Source organism: Hypanus sabinus, chromosome 26 (genome assembly GCF_030144855.1).
Source record: "Hypanus sabinus isolate sHypSab1 chromosome 26, sHypSab1.hap1, whole genome shotgun sequence".
NCBI lineage: Eukaryota > Metazoa > Chordata > Chondrichthyes > Myliobatiformes > Dasyatidae > Hypanus > Hypanus sabinus.
In genome coordinates, this window is record NC_082731.1 from 32,268,044 (window position 1) to 32,285,598 (window position 17,555).

General features: G+C 47.3%; 1 protein-coding gene across 1 annotated transcript in view; it reads right to left on the reverse strand.

Moving 5' to 3' along the window:
- LOC132381739 (ryanodine receptor 1-like) overlaps positions 1-17,555 on the reverse strand; it is a 500,293-nt gene that overhangs the window by 37,819 nt on the left and 444,919 nt on the right. Inside the window, exon 91 of the mRNA XM_059951310.1 lies at positions 7,161-7,242. Coding sequence (XP_059807293.1) covers positions 7,161-7,242 — 82 coding nt within the window. The remainder of the gene's footprint in view (positions 1-7,160; positions 7,243-17,555) is intronic.

A 17,555-nucleotide genomic window follows, 5' to 3' on the forward strand; every position in this document is an offset into this window, starting at 1 on the left:
AGCGGGCTGCCCGTTTACTGCACCTGGATGGCTTGGGCGACAGACCTCCATCGGCTTTAATGAATGAGATGTTGTCTCTGGCCGAGGGACACACAGGCCTCATGTTTGAGCAGGCATTCCTGGAGCAGCTGCCCGAGGACATACGCCTGCTGCTGTCCGACGCGGATTTCAGTGACCCCCGGAAGGTGGCAGCCCGGGCGGACTTGCTGTGGAACGCCAAAAAGGTGAGCGGGGCGTCCATCGCACAGATCTCCCAGCCACGCTCCCGGCAGCAAACCAGTCCAGGCCCGGCCGCAGAGCCCACTAACCCCCGGCCCAATGAACACTGGTGCTTCTACCACCAGCGGTGGGGCGCAGAAGCCCGCCGTTGTCGCCCGCCCTGCAAGTTCCCGGTAAACGCCAGGGCCAGCCGCCGCTGATGGCTACGGCGGTTGGCCATCGGGATAGCCTCCTGTATGTGTGGGACAGAAGGTCGGGACGCCGGTTTTTGGTCGATACTGGGGCTGAGATCAGCGTTTTACCTCCGACGAGTTACGACACCCGCAGCAGGGCACCGGGGCCCCCCCTGAGGGCCGTGAATGGCAGCACAGTAAGGACCTATGGCACCCGTCAGGTGCAGCTACTGTTCGGCCCCAGCCAGTTCACGTGGGACTTTACACTGGCCGCCGTAGCCCAACCGCTTCTGGGTGCGGATTTTTTGCGAGCTCACAGCCTGCTGGTTGACCTGCCCAGGAAGAGACTGGTACACGCCGAGACCTTTCAGACGTTCTCCCTGGGCGCGGCCCAGTTGCCAGCCCCTCACCTCGGCTCCATCACGCTGTCCGACAACGATTTCACCAGGGTCCTGGCGGAGTTCCCATCGGTTCTGGCACCGCAGTTCACAGCAGCCATGCCCAGGCACGGCGTACAGCACCACATCCCGACACAGGGACCACCCCTCCATGCCCGTGCTCGGCGGCTTCCCCCGGACAAGCTCCGACTGGCGAAGGAGGAGTTCCAGAGAATGGAGGAATTGGGGATCATCCGGCGGTCCGACAGCCCCTGGGCTTCCCCCCTGCACATGGTGCCCAAAGCGACGGGGGGCTGGAGACCGTGCGGCGACTACCGCAGGCTGAACGAGGCTACCACACCGGACCGCTACCCTGTGCCGCACATTCAGGACTTTGCGGCAAACCTGCACGGCGCCCGGATCTTCTCCAAGGTCGACCTTGTCCGAGGGTACCATCAAATCCCGATGCATCCTGACGACGTCCCCAAAACGGCTCTCATCACCCCGTTTGGCCTCTTCGAGTTCCTCCGCATGCCGTTCGGCCTGAAGAATGCCGCACAGACGTTCCAGCGGTTAATGGACGCGGTGGGACGGGACCTGGACTTCGCGTTCATCTATTTGGATGACATCCTCATAGCCAGCGGCAGTCGTCAGGAGCATCTGTCCCACCTCCGTCAACTCTGCGCCCGACTGAGTGAGTATGGTCTTACAATCAACCCTGCCAAATGCCAGTTCGGACTTGATACCATTGACTTCCTGGGCCACAGGATTACTAAAGACGGGGCAACCCCTCTGCCCGCTAAGGTAGATGCGGTCCGCCACTTCCCCCGACCCACCACGATCAAAGGCCTTCAGGAATTCGTAGGTATGGTCAATTTCTACCGCCGCTTCCTCCCTTCAGCTGCCCGGATCATGCGCCCCCTGTTCGCCCTGATGTCGGGTCCGAGCAAGGACATTACCTGGGACGAGGAGTCCGCCGCCGCTTTCGTTCAAACGAAGGAAGCTTTGGCTGACGCCGCAATGCTAGTACATCCCAGAATGGACACCCCTACCGCCCTCACAGTGGACGCATCAAACACGGCAGTCGGTGGGGTGCTGGAGCAGCTCGTCGCAGGTCGCTGGCAACCCCTGGCGTTTTTCAGCAAACACCTGCGGCCACCCGAGCTCAAGTACAGTGCTTTTGACCGGGAACTGTTGGCGCTCTACCTGGCAATCCGGCATTTCAGGTACTTCCTAGAAGGTCGGCCCTTCACCGCGTTCACGGACCACAAACCGCTTACCTTTGCGTTTACGAAAGCATCCGACCCCTGGTCATCCCGCCAGCAACGCCACCTGTCCTACATCTCTGAATACACAACGGATGTCCGGCACGTCTCGGGTAAGGACAATGTCGTGGCGGATGCGCTCTCTCGCCCTACCGTTCATGCCCTTTCCCAAGGGGTAGACTTTGAGGCACTGGCAGAGGCGCAGCAGGCGGATGAGGAGGTTCCGAGTTACAGGACTGCAGTCTCTGGTTTGCAGCTCCAGGACTTCCCCGTGGGCCCAGGTGAGAGGACCCTACTCTGTGACGTCGCCACCGGCCGGCCCCGTCCGGTCGTCCCCGCAGCCTGGCGGCGACGTGTTTTCGACTCCATTCATAACTTGGCGCATCCCTCCATCCGGACAACTGTCCGGCTGGTTTCCAGCAGGTTCGTTTGGCACGGACTCCGCAAACAGGTCAGTGAATGGGCCAGGACGTGCATGCACTGCCAGACGGCCAAGGTTCAGCGGCACACCAAAGCCCCACCGCAGCAGTTCCATCCCACCCACCGGCGTTTCGACCACATTCATGTGGATATCGTGGGCCCCCTGCCAGTGTCGCGCGGAGCGCGTTACCTCCTGACTATCGTGGACCGGTTCACAAGATGGCCAGAGGCGGTCCCGCTCACCGACACCACCTCCGAATCTTGCGCCCGAGCCCTGATCGCCACCTGGATATCCCGCTTTGGTGTACCAGCCCACATTACCTCCGACAGAGGCGCCCAGTTCACCTCCAGCCTGTGGTCAGTTATGGCCAGCCTTTTGGGGACTCAGCTGCACCACACCACTGCCTACCACCCACAGTCGAACGGGCTAGTGGAGCGTTTCCACCGTCACCTGAAGTCGGCCCTCATGGCCCGCCTGCGAGGAGCCAACTGGGCGGACGAGCTTCCCTGGGTCCTTCTCGGCATCCGCACAGCGCCCAAGGACGACCTGCACGCCTCGTCGGCCGAGTTGGTATACGGCGCGCCCCTGGCCGTCCCCGGGGAGTTCCTACCAGCCCCGAGGGGGCAAGAGGAAGAACCCGCTGCAGTCCTGGGCAGACTTCGCGAGAAGCTCGGTAACCTGGCCCCCATACCCACTTCACAGCATGGGCGGCACCCGACCTGAGTACCCAAAGACCTACGGAACTGTAAGTTTGTGTTTGTGCGAAGGGGCGGGCATCGGCCACCGCTGCAGCGGCCATACGAGGGGCCGTTTACGGTGCTCCGGAACAACGGGTCCACGTTCGTGCTGGACGTTGGGGGGAAGGAGGAGGTTTTCACGGTGGACCGCCTCAAGCCGGCCCATGTGGACCTGGCGCAACCGGCCGAGTTTCCGGCGCCTCGGCGCAGAGGCCGACCTCCCAAGCAGGTTCTGGCCCAGGCTGTGGACATTGGGGGGTGTATCGCCGGTTCTGGGGGGGGGGGTGGTTATGTAGCGCCTCATTTCCTAGCGTATCCGAACCGACTCACAATTAGATAGCCTACGGGGGTTTGCGAGCACAGAGCTTTGGAGCCTCTTCGCCATGGGGGGCCGGTTGACAGAGGCTTAAAAGTGAGGCTGAAGTTTTCGAATAAAGTTTTTCCTTCGACTGCAGTACCGACTCCGTGTCGTAATTTTAGCGCTGCTTGTAGCACACCGCTACAGGCTCTTATTTTATTAAGCAGCCTCAAGTATGGCACCTTGTGAAAGGCCTTCTGAAAATCCAAGCAAACACTGATTCTCCTTTGTCTACTCTGTCTGTTACCTCCTCAAAGAATTCCAACAGATTTGTCATGCAATATTTCTCCTTAAGTTAATCATGCTAACTTTTTTCACGTGTTTCCAAGTACCCCGAAACTTTATCCTTAATAATAGACTCCAACATTCTTCCAACCACTGAAGTCAGGTTAACTGGCCTATAATTTCCTTTCGTCTGCCTCTGTCCCTTCTTAAAAAAGAAGTGGAGTGACATTTGCAATTTTCCAGTCCTCAGGAACCATTCCAGAATCTAGTGATTTTTGAAAGATCATTACTAATGTCTCCACAATTTCTTCAGCTGTGTGCTCCAGGCTTCAGACTTCTCAGCTTCTCAAGCACTTTCTCTTTAGTAACAGCGATGACTCTCGCTTCTGCCCCCCGACACTTTTTGCAATTCCGGCATAGTGTCTTCCACAGTGAAGAATGACACAAAATACTTATTAAGTTCCTCTACTGTTTCTTTGTCCTCCATTGCTACCTCTCCAGCGTAATTTTCCAGTGGTCCAATATCCACTCTCATCTCTCTTTTTCTCCTCATATATCTGAAAAAATACTTGTTGTACCCTCTTTTATATTATTGGTTAATTTACCTTCGTATTTCATCTTTTCTCTCATTATAGCTTTTTTAGTTGCCTTCTGTTGGTTTTTAAAAGCTTCCCAATCCTTTACTTTCCCTCTAATTTTTGCAATGTTATATGCCCTCTGTTTTGCTATTATGGTTTCTTTGACTTCCCTTGTCAGCCTCATCCTTCCTTTAGAGCATTTCTTCATCGTTGGGATGTATCATTCCTGCTCCTTTCAAATTTCCTCCCAGAAACACCAGCCACTGCTGTTCTGCTGTCATCCCTGCTAGTGTCTCCTTCCAATCAACCTTGGCCAGCTTCTCTCCCATGCCTCGGTAATTCCCTTTACTAAAAATCTGACTTTAGCTTTTCCTTCGCAAACTACAGGGTGAATTCTATCATATTATGATCACTGGCTCCTAAGGGTTTCTTTACCTTAAGCCTCCTAATCAAATTTGGGTCATTACATAACACCCAATCAAGAATTGACATTCCCCTAATGGGCTTAACTAGAAGCTGCTCTAAAATGGCATTCTACAAATTCCTTTTCTTGGGATCCAGCACCATCTGGATTTTCCCAATCTACCTGCGTACTGAAATCCACCATGATTATTGCAATACTGCTCTTTTTACATGCCTTTCCTCTCTCTCACACATCTGTAACCCACATCCTGGCTACTGTTTTGAAGCCTCTATATAACTCCCATCAGGGCCTTCATTACCTGTAGGTCCACCCACACGGATTCTACATCTTCCGATCAAATTTTTTACCAACAGAGCCACCCCACCCCCTCTGCCTACCTGCCTGGCCTTTCGATACAAGGTTTATCCTTGGACGTTAAGCTCCCAACTATGAACTTTCAGCCACAGGTCAGAGTATCCACAACATCATACCTGCCAATGTCTAATTGAATTACAAGACCACTACCTTATTCCAGATACTCTGTGCATTCAGATATAACACCTTCAGTCATGTACTCGTCACCCTTTTTGATTTTGGCCCCCTGTTACACTTTCTCATCTCACTGACTGCAACTTTGCTTTATCATTTGCCTGTCCTTCCTCACAGTCTCACTACACACTGCGTCTACTTGTATACCGGCTGCCCAATCACTCTGATTTCCACCCCCCTGCCAAATTAGTTTAAACCTTCCCCAACAGCTCTGGCAAACCTGTCTGTAAGGATATTGGTCTCCCGTGGTTTTAGGTGTAACCCGTGTTTTTTGTACAGGTGACAACTTAAATAGAAATGTTCTGGATATATCATGCAATCACTGGCCTGCAACTCCCTAGCTTATCTTGCAGCCCTTCTTAAAGGGATATCCAGCCTTTCAGTACCTTACCCGTGGCCCAGGAAAATCTCTGCCAGGACCCCAGCAATCTTATCCTTTGCCAGGATCCACTTGGTCAGCCCCTGGAATTCAACCACCTTTATGGGCCTCAAGACTTCCTCCACCTCCTTTTTAGTAACACAGTCACGTTGCACTGTGTGAGGAATTTACAGAGCTTTGTTCCAAAGGTAAAACATAGCAAACCTACAGCATAATACAGGCCCTTCAGCTCACAAAGCTGTGCCGAACATGTACTTACTTTAGAAATTACCAAGGGTTACCCACAGCCCTCTCTTTTTCTAAGCTCCATGTACCTATCCAGGAGTCTCTTAAAATACCCTACTGTATCCGCCTCCACCACTGTCGCCGGCAGCCCATTCCACGCACTCACCACTCTGTGTAAAAGAACTTACCCCTGACGTCTCCTCTGTACCTACTTCCAAGCACCTTAAAACAGTGCCCTCTTGTGTTAGCCATTTCTTCCCTGGGGAAAAGCCTCTGACTAGCCACACGATCAATGTCTCTCATCATCTTATACACCTCTATCAGGTCACCTCTCATCCTCCGTCGCTCCAAGGAGAAAAGGCTGAGTTCACTCAACCTATTCTCATAAGGCATGCTCCCCAATCCAGGCAACATCCTTGTAAATCTCCTCTGCACCCTTTCTATGGTTTCTACATCCTTCCTGAAGTGGGGGTGACAGAACTGAGCACAGTATTCCAAGTGGGGTCTGACCAGGGTCCTATATAGCTGCAACACTACCTCATGACGCTTAAACTCAATTCCACGATTGATGAAGGCCAATACACCATATGCCTTCTTAACCACAGAGTCAACCTGCACAGCAGCTTTGAGTGTCCTATGAAGTCGGACCCCAAGATCCCTCTGATCCTCCACACCGCCAAGAGTCTTGCTATTAATACTATATTCTGCCTTCATATTTGAAGGCAACTACCTCCACAATGGATCAAACTGGATTTCAATGTACACAAGATGCTGAAGGAACTCAGCAGGCCAGGCAGCATCTATGGATAAGAGAAGAGAGCTGGAAAGTCGATTGGTGAAAGAGATAAAGGGCTGGAGAAGGGGGAATCTGATAGGAGTGGACAGAAGACCATGAGAGAAAGGGAACTTCCCAGCTCTTTACTTCAGCCACACATTCCCCTCTCTGGTTTTACCTACCACCTAGTATTTCTTTTTCTCCTCCCCCCCCCCTCCCAACCCACTTTCTTACTCTGACTTCTCCTCGTTCTTTCCAGACCTGATCATGGGTCTCGGCTCAAAACATCGACTGTTTACTCTTTTCCATATAGATGCTGCCTGGCCTGCTGAGTCCCTCCAGCATTTTCTCTGCGTCGCTTTGGATTTCCCGCGTCTGCAGATTTTCTTGTGATTGCGGATTACATGACGATCACACCAACAGTGTGAGCATTCGTCCTCCACTTCATCACATGCTGCATGAATTGCTGTATTTACCTTCCAGTAAGGAGAGCAGCATCACCACCATGTCCTTCTGCAAGTCCAAGAGCTCCTTCAATAATTCGATCTGGCTGGAATCCTGTGAATAAAAGGAAAACCGTTAGGGATTTCAATGGCAGCATCACGTTATTACCAATACAGAAATAAAGGGGTATGAACGTTCCATCTGGATGAGAAAAAGTTGGCGTTATTTAGTGCCGCTTTACGCTGACGAGATGACAAGCGGTTTATCATAGTTCTCTCGGGTAGTGAGCCTGTTAAACTTGGAGGAAGTGGGTGATTTTGTTCACCAGACTAAGCAGTCAAAGTTATTAAAAAGTTGTACAAAAGACTCTTACTGAGACCTGAGCAGCGTCTCAGACAGCGACTCAAGATCATTTGCCTCTTGTTAATTACTCCAGTGACATATCAACGGAAATGCTTGGGATCAATAACGTCTTCTTAAAGAACAGAGAATGTGTTAAGCTGGAACACACATTTCAACTCCATGTAATGTGAAAGATTAAAACTAAATGTAATATTGAATTTAATCAATGAAGGCACTGGAGGGATAATCCATCTGCAAAATCCTTAGAATCTAATGTAAGTATAAATGGACAGGATCCTCTACCAGCCCAACGGCACCAGCTCTGAGACCATCTTCACACTCATTCGGCTCCTCTGGACAGTTCATACTATTTACAACCCCCCCCCCCCCCCCCCGCCACACCAGAGTCCCACCAGAGCCACTCTATTCTGAGGTCTGTCACAGGCTGACAAAGATCCGAGGAGATTTTCAAAGTTCTCTCACTATACCCTGAGCCATACTGCTCAGAGGAGGAAAGGAGAATATTTGTAGGATATTGACGGTATGACAGTAGGGGGCAGCATGACGGCGTGACGGTTAGCATAACGCTTTACAGTTCAATTCCTGCTGTTGTTTGTGAGGAGCTTGCACGTTCTCTGCATAACCCTGTGGGGTTTCCTCTGGGTGTTCCGGTTTCCAAAGACACATGGACGAGGAAGTTCTGTGCACGTTATGTTGGCACCAGAAGCACTGTGATACTTTGGGCTTCCCCAACACGTCCTTGGATCGTGTTGGTCACTGAAGCAAACAACGCATTTCACAGCATGTTTTGATATTTTGAAGCACAGCTGCAAGGCAGAGTACAAAGTAGATGGCAGGATGCTTGGGAGTGTGGAGGAGCAGAGGGATCTGGGGGTACATGTCCACAGATCCCTGAAAGTTGCCTCACAGGTAGACAGGGTAGTTAAGAGAGCTTATGGGGTGTTAGCTTTCATAAGTTGAGGGATAGAGTTTAAGAGTTGCGATGTAATGATGCAGCTCTATAAAACTCTGGTTAGGCTACACTTGGAGACTTACCAGGATGCTGTCTGGTTTAGAGAGTATGCATTATGATCTGAGATTAAGGGAGCTAGGGCTTTACTCTTTGGAGAGAAGGAGGATGAGAGGAGACATGATAGAGATGTACAAGATAGTAAGAGGAATAGACAGAGTGGACAGCCAGCGCCTCTTCCCCAGGGCACCACTGCTCAGTACAAGAGGACATGGCTTTAAGGTAAGGGGAGGGAAGTTCAAGGGGGATATTAGAGGAAGGTTTTTTTAACTCAGAGAGTGGTTGGTACATGGAATGCACTGCTGGAGTCTGTGGTGGAGGCAGATACACTAGTGAAGTTTAAGAGATTATTAGACAGGTATATGGAGGAATTTAAGGTGGGGGGTTATATGGGAGGCAGGGTTTGAGGGTCAGCACAACATTGTGGGCTGTAGGGCCTGTAATGTGCTGTACTATTCTATGTCCTAAGTTGACAAATAAAGCTCATCTTTAATCTTTAAATACCCAGCCATGTGCCTAGTCAGGCATCTCCTGCCACATCTGTAGTGGAATCTACAAGTCCTACATTGGTCTCATCACTTACAAACCATAGAACCAGGATGGAAGCAAGACCAAGGGGTTCCTGCAAACAATGCTTGCCTACTAGTGGCAAGAAGAGACCCATCACGCTATTGCCATACCTCAAAGGAATAGGTTTGATCCGAGTAGGGTGAGGGACCATGTCAAGGAGGCAACATCCATCATCAGAGATCTCCACCACACCATCTCTGCTGGGCTGGAGCTACAGAAACCCCAAATCACCAGGTTCCCTTTAACCATTCAGTTCTTGAACTAAGTGGCAAAATCCTAATCACTACAGTACTGTGCTTTGGACTTTGATTTTTCCTTGCACTAATCATGTTCTTTCTTTTAAAAATTGTGTATAACCTATGTTTAATTTACTGTATGTCTTTCTTGTGAATGCTGCTTACAGGATGCTCTGTGCCTGCAACGTTGCTACCAGTAAGTTATTCATTGTACCTGTATGTACATGTATTATTACATGTGACAATATATTCAGATTTGACTAAACCTCTTCTGCCTGCACATGATCCAAATCCCTCCATTCCCTGCACATTTGTGTGTCTAAGTATCAGCCTCTATCATATCTGCTTCCAACACTACTCCTGGCAGCTCATTCCGGGCTCCCACCACTTTCCGTGTAAAATCACATCTCCTTTAAACTTTCCATCTTTTATCCTAAGTGCGCACCCTCCTATACTTGACATTTTTACCCTGAGAAAAAGATGCTGTCTACCAGAGCTATGCCTGTCACAATTTTATAAACTTTTTAGCAGGTCCCCCCCCCCAGTCCACGCACCCCAAAGAAAAAAAAACAAGTTTGTCCAACCTTTCCTTATAGTTCATACCCTCTAAACCAGGCAGCATCTTGGTAAACCTCTTCTGCTCCCTCTCGACAGTCTCCACATCCTCACTATAACAGAGTGGCTAGAGCAGCATGCACTCTGACTCCAAGTACAGTCTGACTAAAGTTTTATACAGAATCTTTAACTGTAACTATGTCAGCAGTATTTTGTCATACCTTTTGACAGCCCTTTACAGTGTCCATGACTCCACCGATAATCTGCATTGATAACTGTCCTTTATTATCCATCAAATAAAACAAGTGTCACAATTTATGAGAATGATCTAGAGGAGGTGCAAAAATCATGAAACTCTTTTTGTCAAGATTGGCTTTTCACCTGTAAGAGATGATATTCAACAAGATGGTCATCTGTGAACACTCACACACAGCATCAAAGGAAAGGAACCAGCAGCTGACAGTTTGGGCTGAGACTGGAAAAGAAGGGGGAAGGAGCTAGAATAAGGTGTGGGGAGGGGGAGGGCTGGCAGGTGACAGGTGAAGCCAGCTTAGGAGTGAAGGAAGGTGGTTGGGAGAGGCTGGGAGGAATAAAGTGAGAGGCTGGGAGGTGATAGGCGGAAAAGGTAATGGGCTGAAGAAGATGGAGTTTGATAGGGGGGTGAGTGGACCGTGGGAGAAAGGGAAGGAAGAGGGTCATCAGGGGGGAGATGATAGGCAGGTAAGGAGGAGAAAGAGTAAGAGGACAGCCAGAATGGGGAATGGAAAAAGAGAGAAAGGGGAGGGGAAGTTAGAAGAATCGATGTCCATGCTGTCAGACTGGTGGCAACCCAGACAGAATATGAGGTGCACTCCTCCAGCCTGAGAGTGGCCTCATATGGCAGTAGAGGAGGCCATGGACCGACATGTTGGAATGGGAATGGGAATGGAGAATGCAATTAAAATGGCTGGTCACCAGGAAATCCTGCCTGTTGCAGCCACAGCAAAGGCACTCAACAAAGCCGTTCCCCAATCTACGTCATCTACGATGTAGAGGAGGCCACACCTGCGGTACTAGGCAGTGTAGGTGGCCCTGCCAGACTTGCGGGTGAAGTATTCAGGATTAGTCATCTATTATCTTTCATTTATAACTGCCTAGCCAGTATCCTGCAAGTATTGGGCATGCTGGCCTGAGCAGTTATATAAAAAAATTATTTTTCCATCAGATCAATTCATAAGTGTAGTTAGTAGGAAAGGAAAGAGAATGAACAGGCAAATCTTGTGCATATCTGTGGCACTACAAAAGGTAGGCATGTGAAAGTGCAGGTGAGAAATTTTGACATTACTTAAGATTCACAGTACAAAAGTACTTTCTTTTGCCATATAAAGATTCAACTGCTATGTTTTTGACAATTTATTTGTGTGTAGTGGTCTTTACTCTTCCTGTTTGGGAAATCTCTTCAGAAATATTGCCGACTGTTGTTTCACCTTTGAGGAATGGAAGGGCCTCCTGTAAAAATTGGCAAGTAAAAACTTTGACCTCCTATCATTTACAGACTGGAAGGCCAAAGAAATGTAGAGGTATGATCAAATGAGGGTGGGTACTTCTGCTGTACTGACGATTGCTTACATTCAGCACATCGATATTAACCGTGTTCAAGTAACAAAGTGTATTTGTGCTTCAATGTAAGCAGTAACATAGGCATTGGATGATGCCCATGCATTCAATGTTACTGCAGTATGGATGTCAGCCACATTAACATTAAAAGCATGGGTATCAGATTGTGCGGATATCCCAAGAGGAAGAATTTGACGCTCACCTTGCCTCAGCTATGTAAGGTAGACCAGAGGCACGACAATTTTGAGGACCTAAAAGAGATTAAGCAAGTAGCTCAGGCTGACCAACGATAAAGCAGTTGCTTTAAGGTTGCTGCTGCTGGCTGTGGGCTTTAGGAAGGGGAGGTCAGGAGAACGCACACCAGTCCTCATTGTGTGGGGGGATGGGGGATGGTGGTCAGCAGTGGAAAGGGTGAGCAGCTTCAAGTTTCTGGGTGTCAACATCTCAGTGGATCTAACCTGGGTTCAATACATTGATGCAGTCACGAAGAAGGCACACTAGCAGTGATACTTTGCTAAGAGTTTGAGGAGATTTGGTATGTCACCAAAGACTCTAACAGATTTCTACAGATGTATGGAGGAGAGCATTCTAACTAGTTGCATCATGGTCTCGTCTGGTGCTGTCATGCACAGGATTGAAAAAGGCTGCACCAGGGACAAAAAGCTCCTACCACTGAGGACATCTTCAAGAGAAAGTGCCTCATGAGGGCTGCATCTATTTTAAGGACTCTCACCTTCCAGGATATGCCCTCTTCTCATTACTGTCATCAGGGTGGAGGTACAGGAGCTTGTAGAGCAACTTTCAATTTTTTAGCACCAGCTTCTTCCCCTCTGCCATTCATATTTCTGAATGATCCATGAACCCGTGAACATCACCACATTATTCCGCTTTTGCACTATTCATGAACATCACCACACTATTCCGCTTTTGCACTATTCATGAACATCACCTCACTATTCTGCTATTCACTATTCATGAACATCACCTCACGATTCTGCTATTCACTATTCATGAACATCACCTCACGATTCTGCTATTCACTATTCTTGAACATCAACTCACTATTCTGCTTTTGCACTATTTATTTATTTTGGTACCTTACCGTAATTTTTGTACTGTTACCATGAAACAACAAATTTCATAACACATATCAGTGAAGACAAATCTGACTCCAATACTGTGTCAAGGAACTGACTGATATTGCTTAGCAATCACTTGATAGGACGGCCAGTCAAATGGAAACCACATCCGTTAATCAAAGAAGAAATTGTGTGCCTCATTCCGCAATCGACTTAGACAGACTGGTATCAGTTAGATTTGTGGGTGAGAACACTGGAAGTATATTTGGACCCCACAGGAGAATCTTCCAAAGGTTTTTGGCAAGATTTAGCCTTGAAAGGAAGCAGCTACAGATGGGTACGTTCCTGAGCAAGCATCAGGAAAACCACAGATGAGCTTCCACAGCTGACACTAAATAGGCCAGGAAAATGAAAGATGCTGGATATCTAGAATAAGACCTTAGATCACTGTTGAGACTGCACATTCATCAAAGATCTTCCAAACAACCCCAAACCCACCCCTCCCCATCCTCTATCCACTGTAATACCCAGACACCAAATCTGTTATCTTCCTAACCCACACCTTTTCCCTTTTGATTCTCCTGGCTTTGTTGTACCCCAGGTCCCATGGGAGGCTCTGAACACCAAACACACATCTGTCCCTGACACTATGCCCCAAATCTGACCACAGAACATATCCCACTGTTTCTTTCTCCCACTTTCAACATGAGTCTTGTTTATTCCAGCAACATCCTCCACCTAAGCCCCCTTCTTCACTCCCCACTTCTGAGCAGAGCAATGGCAGTGATAATTCTTTATCCTCGGACCTTATGACAGTGCTGATATTCACTCCTCACCACCTATCCACAGCAGCCTCCACTGTCCAGCTTCTGTTTATCCACTCATTGCCAACTACACCCCAAAACTCTCTCTCACACCTCCAACCCAGTCATCCTGTTCACTTTATCCCAAATCCATTTGTCAATCACCAATTGTCAGTCTACGGGGAGAGAGAGGGAGAGAGGGAGTGAGCGAGAGGAGGAGGGGAGAGGGAGAGAAGGGAAGAAGGAGAGAGAGAGGGAGAGAGGGAGGGAGGGAGTGAGCGAGAGGAGGAGGGGAGAGGGAGAGGAGAGAGAGAGGGAGAGAGGGAGGGAGGGAGGAAGAGGAGAGAGAGAAGGAGAGTATGTGTGTATGAAAGACAGTAATGGTGTAGTTTGGCTGTCAGAGACTCAAATGGGACCAGTGAACCACAACGTCAGGAGGATGAAAATGCGAAGTGTGTAGGGATACCCCGAAGGGTGTGAGTTAGAAAGAACAGGGGTTTTGTTCACTTCCATGCAAGGTACCAGCTTCAATAATTGTTCCTCCCACTACCCACAGCCCCAATCTGTGCCCTTCCCATTGCTGAACTGATTTGATTGCTTTTCCTTCCCACACTCACCAAGACCCAAACCCAAGAAGTTCTGAACAACCATCCCAAATCCAAGGCACTAGATGTAACTGTTGCAATTCCTAATCCCAACCGCCCAGCTTTTACTGCCTTCCATCTAATGTACTGCCTCCAGACATAATTTCCTTCCAACGCAAGGGCCACACACTGCTCCTTCCCTCCCCATCATAGCACTGGCCCTGATTCAGCCATCTGGTTGCTGCCTTCTCTGTCCAACATCCCAAAAGCCTGACTCAGTGTCAATTTCCAAATGAAAAAATGTGAAACTGAATGTCTCGCCGAGTTCATTCCTCCACTTCGTCAGGAGAGCCCTGAAAACCCTTCACTCTATGATGCAATGAAGAAAGCAATCACTACAATCCTATAATCTTCATCTGCAATAAGGTGCTTGTGGTCTTCTTGACTGGTCTAGCTCTGGTGACTCAAGACTGCTGCTGAGCACCAGGGTTGTGATCATCACATACAGTAAGTGTTGTCTGGAGATGTTTGAAGCAAAGCCTCAAGGATACAGTGATTTTCACCAACATTCAGCGCCTCAGGCAAGATTTGACCCATCTTGTCTCCTAGTCTTTCTTTCTCTGTCCTCTTTTGTAAAAAGAAACACTTGATTCCACATCCTTTATTGTGCTCAATGAAGAACAGTCCTTCTCAATGTTTACATCACAAATAACTTTGCAGTCTCTCCACTTTAACACAACCTTAAAGTTAATTTCCATGAACCATTCCACCAAAAGGTTTGAACGTCCAATACTTTTCTGTATGTAGAACAATTAAGACATTTTTAAGCATTCTTCAGCAATTCAGGAGGGGAATATAGTTGCAGAAAAGTGTGTGGCAGTTATTTACTGTTTATAGAACCCTGGGAAAATGATTGTGACCAGTCATTTCATCTATACTTTTCATGATTATATTTGCTTGATAAGGTCACCCCTCAGCTTCCTACACTCCAGGAGAAAAAAACGACCCAGGTTATCCAATCTCTCCTTATAACTCAAGCTATCTAAACCCAGCAATACCTTTGTGAATCTTCTCTAGCTTGAGGACATCCTCTTTATGTCCAGGTGACAGTCTCACCAATGCCCTGTAAAGCTGATGAGCCAACTCTTGTGTTCAATGCCCCAAGTCAAACCCCTTTTCACCATCATGTTTGCATGTGTCACCACTTCCAGGGTCTCTCTGCCATGCAATGCTCTCCAGGGCTCTACCATTTACAGAGAGAGAGTCCTGCTCTAGTTTAAGTTATTAAAATGTAATACTCTGCACTTGCCCAAGTTAAGCTCCATCTGCCGTTCCTGGGTGCACTTCCCCAGTTGATCTAGAGCCTGTTGTAAGCTTTGATAATGTTCTTTATTATGCCACCAACTCTAGTGTCATCCACAAACTAACCAGGTCACCTATATTCTCATCCAAACAAGAGGGGACCTAGCACAGATTCCTGCGGCACACCACTGGTCACAGACCTCCAACCTGGAAAACAATCCTCCACTACCTCCTTCTGATTCTTACATCCAAACCAATTTATTACCTAGATGGTTAGCTCGCCCTAGATAGATCCCATGTCATCTAACCTTCCAGACCCACCTTTGACCTGGGAGGTAGGTGCATTGGAAGGCTAAGTTGCTGTCAAAGCAGGGCATCAGCTTTTGCCTGAATGATGAAGATATGACTCCTTGGGATAGTTACTATCTGTCCCACTCTCCTGAAAATATTGGGTAGAAAAACAATTTAAATTTGCCTGGGTTGGAGGGCATTAGTTATAGGAAGAGATTACATCGGCTGTGCGTATTTTTTCTGGTGCAAATAAGTCTGAAAGGTTACTTGATAGATGTATATAAAATTACAAGAGATTACATTGATAGGCTAGATAGTCAAAACTGCTTTTTTCCATGATAGGAGTATCAAAAGCAAGGGGTTTAAGGTGAATGGAAGGAGTTTTAAAGGGGATCTGAGGGGTAAGATCTTTACTCAGAGAGTGGCTGACATCTGGAATAAGCTGCAAGAGAAAGTGGTGAATTAGTCATAATTAGTGCACAAAAGAAGCATTTAGACCAGGGTTTCCCAACCTTTTTTTTATGCCATTGTCTCCTACTATTAACTGAGGAATCCGTGGGCTGCAGGTGATTTAGACAGGCACTTAAGTAGGCAAAGCACAGAAGGATATGACCTTAATGTGGGCAAATAGGATCAGAACAGATGGCCAAAAAGCTCATATGGATGTCGTGGGTCGAAGGATCCTTTTCTGCTCTGTACGAGTCTATGACTCTATGAAACACCACCAAATACTTATTCCAGCAACGTCTGGTTTAACATGAATCTTCAGATGATGATGTCACTTAGGGTAAAATATCTCTCAAAGATTAATATTGACATCATTTGAAACAATGACTTGGAAAACTTGGTTTTGATGCAAAAAGCAGCCAGAAAAGCAGGTTAAAACTTACCTCATGCCGAGCTTTAATCCAAAAATGCTCCTTTTATGCATGATAATAAATAATGGATATTATAAATTAAAATGACATCACACCTTATATAATTAGTTTTCCTCATAGCATTCATGGTTAAAATGACTTATTTCATATCGTTAAACAAAAAACTGACTTTCAAAAGTTATCAAGATTGTATTGATAAGGCAAAACACACATATCTTTTGAAAGGACTTGTACATTACTTTGAATGTTTCATGCTGACTTTAACATAACAGCAATATAGAGGACTGAATATTTATTCCTGAATACATGTGACTCATTGTTGTGTCACTGTTACTTTGCAAAAAGAAAAATCTTGAACAGGAGCTGAATTTGACATCTACTGATATACCAAATATTAAATGATCATTGAAATACAGTGGATTCTGGTTAACTTGGCCACTGGTTAATTGGGAAAGCACGTATTTGGGACAACTCTTAAAGAACAAAAACGAATTCAGAAAATAGCCAGGATACTCTTAACTTAATTTGGGACGCTATACCACGTCTGGGACGGAAGGCAGCTGCCAAACAGTTTCTAGTTAGCATCAGTCACATGCACTTATGCAGCCATTAGTCACAAGAGCGAATAGTTTTTAGATAGTGTCAGTTGTGCGTGTTTGTGTTCAAAAAGCAGTGATTTTTGTTAGAGAGAAATAAACAATAAGACAATGCAGAACTGGTTTGCTCACTACGGTTTCAAGTATTCAAGCTCGGAGGTGCCAGAAATGGCTGGCCACTTGCGTGTCTGTTAGACACTACACAGTACTTAGAGCAAATAGTTTTTAAATACAGTAGTTATCAGTGGAGTATGCTTATGTTATCCATTTGGGCTAACAGATGCTGATTCAAAATGCAATGGTTTTTTGATCATTTTGCTTTTTTATTTTGAAGGTGGGCCGTTAGTTAATGGGTAGCACTAGGTATCAGCAATGACTTTGTTCATTTAGTTAATAAGCAGCATACACAGGATTTCTCTGCCCATATTAGAAACTAGTACACAGTTTTATAGAACTGTAGAAGTAATCCAAGTTCAAGCTCAATTATCATTCCTTGGGACATAAATACCCAAAAATACAGCCAAACAAAACAGCGTTCTTCTGGGGGCAAGTTGTAAAACACTGT